The 13,389-nt window shown below is 42.8% G+C and overlaps 1 protein-coding gene across 2 annotated transcripts in view; it reads right to left on the bottom strand.

Annotated features, from left to right (window-relative positions):
* Positions 1–369: 369 nt before the first annotated feature.
* LOC125632473 (epidermal retinol dehydrogenase 2) overlaps positions 370–13,389 on the bottom strand; it is a 32,729-nt gene continuing 19,709 nt past the window's right edge. For both annotated transcript variants that reach the window (XM_048840722.2, XM_048840723.2), the window contains exons 4-7: positions 9,107–9,206; positions 7,518–7,662; positions 6,164–6,289; positions 370–1,348 (exon numbers count right to left, since the gene is read on the bottom strand). In XM_048840722.2, coding sequence (XP_048696679.1) covers positions 1,255–1,348; positions 6,164–6,289; positions 7,518–7,662; positions 9,107–9,206 — 465 coding nt within the window. In that variant the 3' untranslated portion in view covers positions 370–1,254. The remainder of the gene's footprint in view (positions 1,349–6,163; positions 6,290–7,517; positions 7,663–9,106; positions 9,207–13,389) is intronic.

The following is a 13,389-nucleotide window of genomic DNA, read 5'->3' as shown; positions in this document are numbered from 1 at the left end:
CCCACCTGCGCGGCCCTCGATAGCTTGCTGCGCAGCCTGGCAGCTTAAGAGGGAACTTAGGTGTGCAGCATAGATGCAGTGTAAGAGAGAAATGAGGAGTGGCAGAGCTACTATAACGAATGGGATTAGTATAAATGATGCAAAGCCCATTCAGAGGAACAAATTATAAGTTATTTAAACTTTTAAATTATTACATGGTTGATAGTTTGTCCTTGTTGATTTTCACAGGTGTAGAATGATTCCATCCAATTTAACTTCCTCCACCACCACACTCTGCAATAATTTCTAACAGAGAAACTCATTTAAACTATTTATTGCCAGTGGTTTGCATTTAGTTGCCAGTCATCTCATCTGAAAGGATTTCTGAAGGCTCTTTCACTGCCACTTTTATTCAGCGTGTCTCTGTATCTCTTGTTTCAAGACAGCGTTAAGATTTACAATATTTTAGACATAACTTTAAATTTTCACTTTTTTATGTTTGATAAATGACTCTGTCCTATTAAAAATACGGGCATTTATTTAAAAGTTAATTGTAATCAGACAAGCATGTACAATTGTTATCAGCCCATTTCTGGAAGGGACACATTTATAATCACTGGCTATTGGAATTTTTTCCACAGACATTAATAGTAAATTGTTTATTACCCTTCAGATGTATTTGATTAGTGAATCAACACCACAGCTATGGAAAATATTTTCAGTGTACACAACTGCCATTTTACTTAATTTTCTGAATGTGAATTTTAGTGCTCGTAAAAGATGCCAAACAGCTCAGGAAATTGATAGTTAAATACTTCCAATCATCAACCTAACAGTGAAGGCAAAGACAAAGATAAGCTTTCTCAGACAACCCTAACAATATTGTTCTGGAGGGGACTATCTTGAAGGCATGCAAAGTCAACTCAGCTTCCCAGCCCATTACACCCTGTTTCTTAATTGAGAATACCCATATAGGTGCCAATTGTGATTAGTTTGTGTCCCATACTCATTCAATAAGGATAAGAGACTATGAACAGAACTCATTTAGATAAATGAGCTCTGTACAGGCATCACATCGAGAACAGATATTCAGGAAATGAAGGAGAGACAGCTCGTGTTGGAAACTGTTGATTAAAACTGTTAACTAACAAAAGTATGAGGCACAGTTATACAGAAGGCAAGTTCTGTGCAGCTGAAATAGCAGGCCATTTTTTAAACTCTAAACTGGTCCATTAATTTAGACCTGCTAGTATTGGATATTTTCATTCTTTATTTTCAGTCCTTCTTCACTTGACCTTTGAAGTGGTCCATGAACTGCAAGGCCCCGATGTAGTCTCCAATGAGTATTCCCATTTTCACAGGCAAAAGACTGAAGGAAAAAACACACCAGAGTATTTACATAGTCTTATAAATCACAAAAGTAATCCATGTGGCTAAGCCCAAGAACACAAAGCCTTACAGCTTCTAAAGTACAGTCTTCAGAATATATTTATGGGGTAGCAAGTATTCCCAGTGTACAGAGAGAAACTGAGGCAGCGTTTCCCCAATATCAGAGCAAGGATTAGAACTCAGGAACCCAAGTCACGAAATGGGGACATTCCTTTAGAACATACTGCCATATGATAATGTACATAAAGAAACTGAAATGAAAGACACTCCTCAATCTAAGTGGGCCCAATTTCTCAATTTATTTTGGAAACTGTCAGTCTTAGGAATAAATTATTTTTGAACTCAAGACCTCAGAAGCCAAATTTCTCCATGTTAGTATAACCCATCTGTACAACAGAACTTGCAGTTTTGTAGAGCTATTTAACTCACTCAAGTGGTGGCAGCAGCTACAAAAATTATATATATATGTAATTGAAGTAGTACAGGATTTTTGTGGAAATAGTTTTTCACTCCTCCCTAAATGTGTCTCATGCATGTTCACCTAGATGATCAGTGTCTCTAGAGTGTTTAAGATGGGACTACGAATAGATGTCTAATAGAAAGGCAAGGGCAAATGAAGATGGATATCAGGGGAGATGGATGGAGAAAAGAAGGTAGGAGGAAAAAATTTTAGGCTGCCCTTCTCCCGCCTCCGAAGCTATCTTTTCATCAGCTGTTTATGCACTTCCTGCTACTTACAGAATCTCTTTCTACTGTCAAAATCAAACTGGGAATGGTTACATTTAAAAGAAAAAATAGAAACACTGATTTTAAAGTAGGTATTGGACCTCTAACTGCTGCTGGGAGCGCAACCAGCCTTCAAATAGTCCGGGAACTTTAAAAAATGCCTAAACAACAAATATATTTTGAAAGCACTAAGGAAAAAGGTCTTCATAGCCTACTGTTTTATCCTAGTTTTTTTTTTTTTTTTAAGTAGTGGAATAATAATGCATTAAGCTTCCAATAAAATTAATATGCTCCAATAGAAATAAGTCACAATAGAGCATGCATTAAATAGGTTATTGGTATGCTCAGCCATTCAAAACAGCACACACTACCTTTGGCCTTCAACATACTGTGACAGGGTCGGGCCAGATGGCTACAGGAGAGTAACAGAAGGCAGATATATTAGCCCCAGGTTAAGTAGGTCCCTTTTCGCTGGGTAGGGTAACAGGGAAGGTTCCAGAACAATCAGGAACCTTCTGGAGACAATTAAGACAGACAGGCTGATTAGAACACCTGCAGCCAATCAAGAAACTGTTAGAATCAATTAAGGCAGGCTAATCAGGGCATCTGGGTTTTAGAAAGGAGCTCACTTCAGTTTGTGGTGTGCATGTGAGGAGCTGGAGCAAGAGGCACTAGGAGCTGAGAGTGAGAACGTGGACTGTTGAAGGACTGAGGTGTACAAGCATTATCAGACACCAGGAGGAAGGTCCTGTGATGAGGATAAAGAAGGTGTTGGGAGGAGGCCATGGGGAAGTAGCCCAGGCAGTTGTAGCTGTCGCACAGCTGTTCCAGGAGGCACTCTAGACAGCTGCATTCCACAGCGCCCTGGGCTGGAACCCGGAGTAGAGGGAGGGCCCGGGTTCCCCCCAAACCTCCCAACTCCTGGTCAGACACAGGAGGAGTTGACCTAGACTGTGCATTCAGAAAAACGGCCAAGCTAGGGCTGTCGTGAAGCTCCAAGGCGAACAAATCTGCCAATAAGCGCAAGACCCACCAAGGTAGAGCAGGAACTTTGTCACAATACCCAGGGTGTGCAAGCACTTCAGGGCAAAAGCAGCATTTTTGTGTGTTTATGCAATGCAACAGTGATCTTCACTGGGGCTTCTGGATGCTAGTATGATATAATTCACATGACTGGAGTACTGTCATGGATGGATATAAACTGTTCAGGAAGGACAGGCAGGGCAGAAAAGATGGGAGAGTTGCATTGTATGTAAGAGAGCAGTCTGACTGCTCAGGGCTCCAGTATGAAACTGCAGAAAAACCTGAGAGTTTCTGGATTAAGTTTAGAAGTGTGAGCAACAAAGGTAATGTCGTGGTGGGAATCTGCTATAGACCACCGGACCAGGGGGATGAGGTGGACGAGGCTTTCTTTTGGTAATTAACGGAAGTTACTAGATCGCAGGCCCTGGTTCTCAAGGGAGACTTCAAATCACCCTGATATCTGCTGGGAGAGCAATACAGCGGTGCACAGACAATCCAGGGTGTTTTTGGAAAGTGTAGGGGACAATTTCCTGGTGCAAGTGCTGGAGGAACCAACTAGGGGACGAGCTCTTCTTGACCTGCTGCTCACAAACTTGGAAGAATTAGCAGGGGAAGCACAAGTGATTGGGAACCTGGGAGGTAGTGACCATGAGATAGTCGAGTTCAAGGATCCTGACACAAGGAAGAAAGGAGAGCAGCAGAATACGGACCCTGGACTTCGGAAAAGCAGACTTTGACTCCCTCAGGGAACTGATGGGCAGGATCCCCTGGGAGAATAACATGAGGGGGAAAGGAGTCCAGGAGAGCTGGCTGTATTTTAAGGAATCCTTATTGAGGTTACAGGGACAAGCCATCCCGATGTGTAGAAAGAATAGTAAATATGGCAGGCGACCAGCTTGGCTTAACAGTGAAATCCTTGCTGATCTTAAACACAAAAAAGAAGCTTAGAAGATGTGGAAGATTGAACAAATGACCAGGGAGGAGTATAAAAATATTGCTCAGGAATGCAGGAGTGAAATCAGGAAGGCCAAATCACACTTGGAGTTGCAGCTAGCAAGAGATGTTAAGAGTAACAAGAAGGGTTTCTTTAGGTATGTTAGCAACAAGAAGAAAGATAAGGAAAGTGTGGACCCCTACTGAATGAGGGAGGCAACCTAGTGACAGAGGATGTGGAAAAAGCTAATGTACTCAATGCTTTTTTTTGCCTCTGTCTTCAGGAACAAGGTCAGCTCCCAGACTACTGCACTGGGCAGCACAGCATGGGGAGGAGGTGACCAGCCCTCTGTGGAGAAAGAAGTGGTTTGGGACTATTTAGAAAATCTGGATGAGCACAAGTCCATGGGGCTGTATGTGCTGCATCCGAGAGTGCTAAATGAGTTGGCGGATGTGATTGCAGAGCCACTGGCCATTATCTTTGAAAATTCATGGTGATCGGGGGAGGTCCTGGACAACTGGAAAAAGGCTAATGTAGTGCCCATCTTTCAAAAAGGGAAGGAGGAGGATCCTGGGAACTACAGGCCAGTCAACTTCACCTCAGTTCCTGGAAAAATCATGGAGCACGTCCTCAAAGAATCAATTCTGAAGCACTTAGTGGAGAGGAAAGTGATCAGGAACAGTCAGCGTGGATTCACCTGACTAATCTAATTGCCTTCTATGATGAGATAACTGGCTCTGTGAATGAGGGGAAAGTAGTGGATGTGTTATTCCCTGACTTTAGCAAAGCTTTTGACACGGTCTCCCATAGTATTCTTGCCAGCAAGTTAAAGAAGTATGGGCTGGATGAATGGACTATAAGGTGGACAGAAAGCTGGCTAGATTGTCGGGCTCAATGGGTAGTGATCAATGGCTCCATGTCTAGTTGGCAGACGGTATCTAGCAGAGTGCCCCAAGGGTCGGTCCTGGGGCTGGTTTTGTTCAATATCTTCATAAATGATCTGGAGGATGGTGTAGATTGCATCCTTAGCAAGTTTGCAGATAACACTAAACTGGGAGGAGAGGTAGATACGCTGGAGGGTAAGGATAGGATACAGAGGGACCTAGACAAATTAGAGGATTGGGCCAAAAGAAATTTGATGAGGTTCAACAAGGACAAGTGCAGAGTCCTGCACTTAGGACGGAAGAATCCCATGCACCACTACAGACTAGGGACCGAATGGCTAGGCAGCAGTTCTGCAGAAAAGGACCTAGGGGTTACAGTGGACGAGAAGCTGGATATGAGTCAACAGTGTGCCCTTGTTGTTAAAAAGGCCAATGGCATTTTGGCCTGTATAAGTAGGGGCATTTCTGGTACAGTAGTCCCTTTCTTTTCAAGGTTCTTAACAAATCCTTCTGAGATTCAGGTGGCTCCTCCCCACCTGTCTGCTATCCCTAACATTAGAAGTTATGTGCTACAGCCATCTTTGTTGACTGATTCTAGTTTCTGTGCTGTTACAGGGGTTGTTCTGTGTCCCCATTTGTGCCTGCACTGCTTTATTTAACACATCCACTGTAACAGTACTCTTGGCTCCCTTTAGCTTAAGGAGAGAGATTTAGAATCAAACGATGGGCCAAGATTTAAAAAAAAAAAAAAAAAAGCCTAAAGATAGGCTCCTAAATCCATATTTGGCCACCTAACTCAGTGGCCAGATTTCCAAGAATGCTGAGCATCCAGCGACTCCTACTGACCTGCATAAGTGCTCAATAGTATTACAAGGGCAGACCTCTACACAGCCAAGAAGAAAACTCTCTGTTGCAGTTTTGTTCAGTCAACACTAACAGTTTCCCTTTACAGATTATTTAAATATGTATAGCTATGGGAAAGTGTTCCTTACTGGGAACCTTCAGAGTCTGGTATAAGACATGCAAAGTATCCAAGACCACCACCTGAGGAAGCCTCCCTGTAGCAACAACTTATCTAAAACTTAAAAGCAACTTGAAACTCACGAAGGTAAATATCTACGTAGGCTTAGACTTGACAGCCCAAGTAATCATTTGATATTGTAGCATGTAGAGTCCGTAATCATGCAACTAAACATAATGCATTTGACAGAAGAAATCCCATCCCTACCTTTTCATATAACAAAAAAAGTACAGGCTTCGTGGCATCATCAGAATCTCTTGCTCCCGTTGAATAGCACTCATAATCTTCTCAGCTGCATAGTCCAAATCTAGAATAGGAAGTAGACGTGGCCACCTGGAAAAAGACAACATATGGTTACTAATATGATATTGTCAAAACTTTCCCCTCTGTTTCATCTGGATAACTTCAAATTTAGAACAAGTCAGCTTCAAGTTTAAAGTTGTGCTCCTTACAAAAGGAGGATACCCCATTTTACAAAAGTTTTTGCCTCTTAGGGTATGTCTACACTACCCGCAGGATCGGCAGGCAGGAATCGATCCAGCGGGGATTGATTTATTGAGTCTAGTCTAGATGCAATAAATAGACCCTCGAGCGCTCTCCTGTTGACTTCTGTACTCCAGCTCGGCGAGAGGCACAGGCAGAGTCGACGGGGGAGTGGCAGCAGTCTACTCACCCTAGTGAAGACACCGCGGTGAGTCGATCTAAGTACGTCGACTTCAGCTACATTATTCACATAGCTGAAGTTGCGTAACTTAGATCGATCCCCCCGCCAGTGTAGACCAGGCCTAACTTACAAGCTAACATTGCAAAATGAAGTTCTGTTCATGGAATTATATAACACCTGACAAATCAGTTTGAAAGTGGTAAACAGCCACTGTCTTGTTTTCACTTGGTATTGGTGCCTGTGAGCTCAATTCTTGCTATCTTCAAATCAAGCAAAGTTTTTATTTAGATAAGCTTATTCTGCTTCTACATTTTCTGTGTTTAACATCCCATGAAAGATTGTACTGACAATGACGAGCTACGCTTCTGAAGCTGTCATGAGGAAGGTGGAGATTTAGCAGCCAAATAGGAGACAGTTGAGGCTTTTGGCATCTAGGGAGAAGGCATGAGATTGTGAGAAAAGAAACACGTAGTCTGTGCTCTCTCAAATGAGCAGCGAAGTAGTTAAATGTGTTGACAATTAAAGTTACACCATCACTAGGTTGCAGAGTTAATAATCTGAGTAGCAGTTCACATTTTTTTTCAGAGTTACTGTTTCAGGCTATTTGCAGAATCAAGAAGAGAACACTTCATTGGATTACACTAGATTGAAATTTGGAAAATTCATATTCTTACCATGGGGCTAGAAATGTAATTAAAGAGTCTTAGATTCTGCAGTCTGGCAATCATTGAGCTTTGTCTATGAGCCCTAAAAATGGCACAAGGGAGAAAAACCTACCTTATAATAGTTTCAGATTATGTCATTTCTACTAATTACCTTTCATAAATCATGTATTTAAATCAAACATTTTTGACGTGCCATATACTAATTACACACAGAACCCACAAATTCACTCACTTGGCTTTACAACCATCAAACATTCCTGTGTTGATGAAGTAAGGACACACAATAGTGGTTTTAATGCCAGTCTTCCCCAGAGCCAGCATTTCTAAACCAACTGCTTCTGCAAAGCCCACTGCTGCAAATTTACTTGCACAATAATCTGTAAGTGAAGAAAGATGAAGAGTTATTTATTGCAGTTAATTATTTTATTAAGAGAAGAATCTCACAACTCTTGCAAACATAACTACATGGTTTTAGTCCAGTGTCTCATGCTGCACAAACCAAGCACAACTTCTTGTCTGAGAAGAAAGTCCGGCAAAATTATGCTCTAACAAGAGTAGTCTGGGTACTGTTAGAATAATTGCGCCTACAAATTTATCTGAATTGTGACCTCAACTGCAAAAAGTGAGTGTAAGTTTACGAATTGTCACAATAACCTATAACAAATGCTGATGTGAATAGGTATGAAAGGGAGACAGACTAAATTAGTTCATACAAAAAGGCTGAATTATATAATTCAAGGACAGTACTAAGATTATGGTTGGTCAACAAAAAAAGTGTGGGACCAGACATTAACGAACCCAAATCAGTGTGTCAAAAATTAGGCTTACTTGGTGAACAAAATAGGGACAAACTTTACCATCATAGCTGCTACCTCAACTGTCTCCTAGGACAAAGAATCCACCGTGACAGCACTGGGCCTTTGTCATTCTAATCCTGAGACATGTCCTGACCAGACTGGGCCAGAGAGAGAGGGATTCAGATGACTCTGTCACCTCCACTGGCTCTGGGTAAACACCAGCTATCATCTGATATGTGAGACTCCTCCCTCCCGCACCATGTGTCTTTTCCCTTCTTCACCATATTTCTTTTCTTTCACCTTCTGTGGCTAAGAGTGACTAAGCCTGCCACACCTACATGTTCTGCAACACTACTGTAAGCCTGTTATCAGAAAGGCAGCTAAAACCAAATGTCTTAAATGGCCAGATGATGGTACAAGTTTGCCAGATCTCAGGGTGGCTAGTAAGACAATGTGCCATGCGTGTGTTTTTCCAGCAGTAATGCTTCAAGTAAAAGTCAACATCAAAGACACAAAAGCTGCACTTTCTATTTTAGCTGTTCTTTTCTCTCCCATTGTGTGTCCTGCTTCATCCTCTAAACAAGAGGATCAGACTTCGTAACAGGAGCAGCTCCAACCATTTCAATTAGCCTCTCTTCCCCCCCAGAAAGGTACAGTACTTATCTTTAATACTATCTAAAATACTCTCAAATGAGGGGGAGGAGGAAGGGGTGGATATTTCTTCTACAAACGCTCCAGCTAAAGCCACATGATGTTATAATAAAAGCCCTACTTAACACTTTATATTTCAAATGCTGTAACTGTTCTCTTCTTCCGCTCCCCACCCCCGCACCAGTCCTTTAATAAAAGGTGAAAAGAATTTTTAATGGTGCTGAGAACCTAGATCCCATTGAGGTCAGTGGGAGCCATTAAGCGTACAGGTGTTTTGAAAGTCAGACCATTTTATTTAGGTGGCTTGTAGCTGAAGTACATAACCAAGAACATACCTTTAGATTCCATTTAGAGTGATCTTGAATACACTAACCTGCTAGCCCATTGACTCCAATCAGTCCTGCTGAGCTTGCAATACTAACCAAGTGTCCATGGTTAGAGGCCATCATGGCTGGAAGGAAGGCTTTGTAAGTCTATGAAACACATTGAAACCCACACTTACAGTTAAAAATTACTTAAAGTGATTTAATTGTGCAATTAGTTAGAACACTACTACTGAAAAAGTGCCACCTATTAAGGAGACCTTTTAAGTCTTAATGCTTTCCCCTCATTCTACAGAGGCTAATAAGATAGTTCCTGTTCTAACTAATATGTATTTCCACTTCGTCTACTAACTGAATCCGCCAAGGTGGATCTCTTAAGGACACTCCAATAAGTTTCCATAGTTTTCTTGATGTTGTAGTCATCCACTAGGGGGAGTCAGAAATCAGATTGCAATCTCGCTGGCAGAAATCAGCTGAAGTCCTGGAAAGCTGTAAATTCCCCACACCCAGGAGCTCAGTACTGCAACATTTTCCGAATAGGCTTCCATCTTAAAAATAGCAGCTGAGAAGGGAAAACTGAACTCCTAATCTTTCTGCTATCACTTGCTGATTTCAGCTACCCATTCTGTGTCATTTCCACGTTTTCCAGCAAACAGAAACAGAGCGGCATGTTTTAATCCACCATTCCTTCTTTATTAATTATAATTCACTTTCAGGTTTCAGAGGAACAGCCGTGTTAGTCTGTATTCGCAAAAAGAAAAGGAGTACTTGTGGCACCTTAGAGACTAACCAATTTATTTGAGCATGAGCTTTCGTGAGCTACAGCTCACTTCATCAGATGTTTACCGTGGAAACTGCAGCAGACTTTATATACACACAGAGAATATGAAACAATACCTCCTCCCACCCCACTGTCCTGCTGGTAATAGCTTATCTAAAGTGATCAACAGGTGGGCCATTTCCAGCACAAATCCAGGTTTTCTCACCCTCCACCCCCCACACAAATTCACTCTCCTGCTGGTGCTAGCCCATCCAAAGTGACAACTCTTTGCATAATCAAGTCGGGCTATTTCCTGCATAGATCAAGGTTTTCTCACATCCCCCCCACCCGCATACACACACAAACTCACTCTCCTGCTGGTAATAGCTCATCTAAACTGACCACTCTCCAAGTTTAAATCCAAGTTAAACCAGAACATCTGGGGGGGGGGGGGGGGGGTAGGAAAAAACAAGCGGAAACAGGCTACCTTGCATAATGACTTAGCCACTCCCAGTCTCTATTTAAGCCTAAATTAATAGTATCCAATTTGCAAATGAATTCCAATTCAGCAGTTTCTCGCTGGAGTCTGGATTTGAAGTTTTTTTGTTTTAAGATAGCGACCTTCATGTCTGTGATTGCGTGACCAGAGAGATTGAAGTGTTCTCCGACTGGTTTATGAATGTTATAATTCTTGACATCTGATTTGTGTCCATTTATTCTTTTACGTAGAGACTGTCCAGTTTGACCAATGTACATGGCAGAGGGGCATTGCTGGCACATGATGGCATATATCACATTGGTGGATGTGCAGGTGAACGAGCCTCTGCTAGTGTGGCTGATGTTATTAGGCCCTGTGATGGTGTCCCCTGAATAGATATGTGGGCACAATTGGCAACGGGCTTTGTTGCAAGGATAAGTTCCTGGGTTAGTGGTTCTGTTGTGTGGTATGTGGTTGTTGGTGAGTATTTGCTTCAGGTTGCGGGGCTGTCTGTAGGCAAGGACTGGCCTGTCTCCCAAGACTTGTGAGAGTGTTGGGTCATCCTTTAGGATAGGTTGTAGATCCTTAATAATGCGTTGGAGGGGTTTTAGTTGGGGGCTGAAGGTGACCGCTAGTGGCGTTCTGTTATTTTCTTTGTTAGGCCTGTCCTGTAGTAGGTAACTTCTGGGAACTCTTCTGGCTCTATCAATCTGTTTCTTTACTTCTGCAGGTGGGTATTGTAGTTGTAAGAAAGCTTGACAGAGATCTTGTAGGTGTTTGTCTCTGTCTGAGGGGTTGGAGCAAATGCGGTTTTATCGCAGAGCTTGGCTGTAGACGATGGATCGTGTGGTGTGGTCAGGGTGAAAGCTGGAGGCATGCAGGTAGGAATAGCGGTCAGTAGGTTTCCGGTATAGGGTGGTGTTTATGTGGCCATTGTTTATTAGCACTGTAGTGTCCAGGAAGTGGATCTCTTGTGTGGACTGGACCAGGCTGAGGTTGGTGGTGGGATGGAAATTGTTGAAGTCGTGGTGGAATTCCTCAAGGGCTTCTTTTCCATGGGTCCAGATGATGAAGATGTCATCAATATAGCGCAAGTAGAGTAGGGGCTTTAGGGGACGAGAGCTGAGGAAGCGTTGTTCTAAATCAGCCATAAAAATGTTGGCATACTGTGGGGCCATGCGGGTACCCATAGCAGTGCCGCTGATCTGAAGGTATACATTGTCCCCAAATGTGAAATAGCCCTTGAGGAATTCCACCACGACTTCAACAATTTCCATCCCACCACCAACCTCAGCCTGGTCCAGTCCACACAAGAGATCCACTTCCTGGACACTACAGTGCTAATAAACAATGGCCACATAAACACCACCCTATACCGGAAACCTACTGACCGCTATTCCTACCTGCATGCCTCCAGCTTTCACCCTGACCACACCACACGATCCATCGTCTACAGCCAAGCTCTGCGATACAACCGCATTTGCTCCAACCCCTCAGACAGAGACAAACACCTACAAGATCTCTGTCAAGCTTTCTTACAACTACAATACCCACCTGCAGAAGTAAAGAAACAGATTGATAGAGCCAGAAGAGTTCCCAGAAGTTACCTACTACAGGACAGGCCTAACAAAGAAAATAACAGAACGCCACTAGCGGTCACCTTCAGCCCCCAACTAAAACCCCTCCAACGCATTATTAAGGATCTACAACCTATCCTAAAGGATGACCCAACACTCTCACAAGTCTTGGGAGACAGGCCAGTCCTTGCCTACAGACAGCCCCGCAACCTGAAGCAAATACTCACCAACAACCACATACCACACAACAGAACCACTAACCCAGGAACTTATCCTTGCAACAAAGCCCGTTGCCAATTGTGCCCACATATCTATTCAGGGGACACCATCACAGGGCCTAATAACATCAGCCACACTATCAGAGGCTCGTTCACCTGCACATCCACCAATGTGATATATGCCATCATGTGCCAGCAATGCCCCTCTGCCATGTACATTGGTCAAACTGGACAGTCTCTACGTAAAAGAATAAATGGACACAAATCAGATGTCAAGAATTATAACATTCATAAACCAGTCGGAGAACACTTCAATCTCTCTGGTCACGCAATCACAGACATGAAGGTCGCTATCTTAAAACAAAAAAACTTCAAATCCAGACTCCAGCGAGAAACTGCTGAATTGGAATTCATTTGCAAATTGGATACTATTAATTTAGGCTTAAATAGAGACTGGGAGTGGCTAAGTCATTATGCAAGGTAGCCTGTTTCCTCTTGTTTTTTCCTACCCCCCCCCCCCCCCCAGATGTTCTGGTTTAACTTGGATTTAAACTTGGAGAGTGGTCAGTTTAGATGAGCTATTACCAGCAGGAGAGTGAGTTTGTGTGTGTATGCGGGTGGGGGGGATGTGAGAAAACCTTGATCTATGCAGGAAATAGCCCGACTTGATTATGCAAAGAGTTGTCACTTTGGATGGGCTAGCACCAGCAGGAGAGTGAATTTGTGTGGGGGGTGGAGGGTGAGAAAACCTGGATTTGTGCTGGAAATGGCCCACCTGTTGATCACTTTAGATAAGCTATTACCAGCAGGACAGTGGGGTGGGAGGAGGTATTGTTTCATATTCTCTGTGTGTATATAAAGTCTGCTGCAGTTTCCACGGTAAACATCTGATGAAGTGAGCTGTAGCTCACGAAAGCTCATGCTCAAATAAATTGGTTAGTCTCTAAGGTGCCACAAGTACTCCTTTTCTTTTTGCGAATTCACTTTCAGTTCTTTATTACAATATCGGTTCGTCTCCTTCATAGCGAAATGCAAATCAAATGACTAATTTAAGATAAAAGTCTTCAAATCAATCATGCCAGCGTATGTCAGTTTAACATTTAAGACACCAAGTAAGAGTGCTTTAGAGGATCCACTGTAATATTGCAAGTTCCCAGTGGCAAACAGGTGACAGAATGCAATCAGAACAAGTTCTGACCCAACCCATGGAAGCACATGAACCAGGCTCTTTTCTGCTAATGGTTGATGAAGTAGCCAGTTTATGGCAGCTTTGGCAGCCCTGCTCTGAGTCAGTTCATAT

The sequence above is a fragment of the Caretta caretta genome, chromosome 2 (assembly GCF_965140235.1).
Source record: "Caretta caretta isolate rCarCar2 chromosome 2, rCarCar1.hap1, whole genome shotgun sequence".
NCBI classification, from domain to species: Eukaryota; Metazoa; Chordata; order Testudines; family Cheloniidae; genus Caretta; species Caretta caretta.
This window is presented reverse-complemented; position numbering and strand designations above follow the sequence as displayed.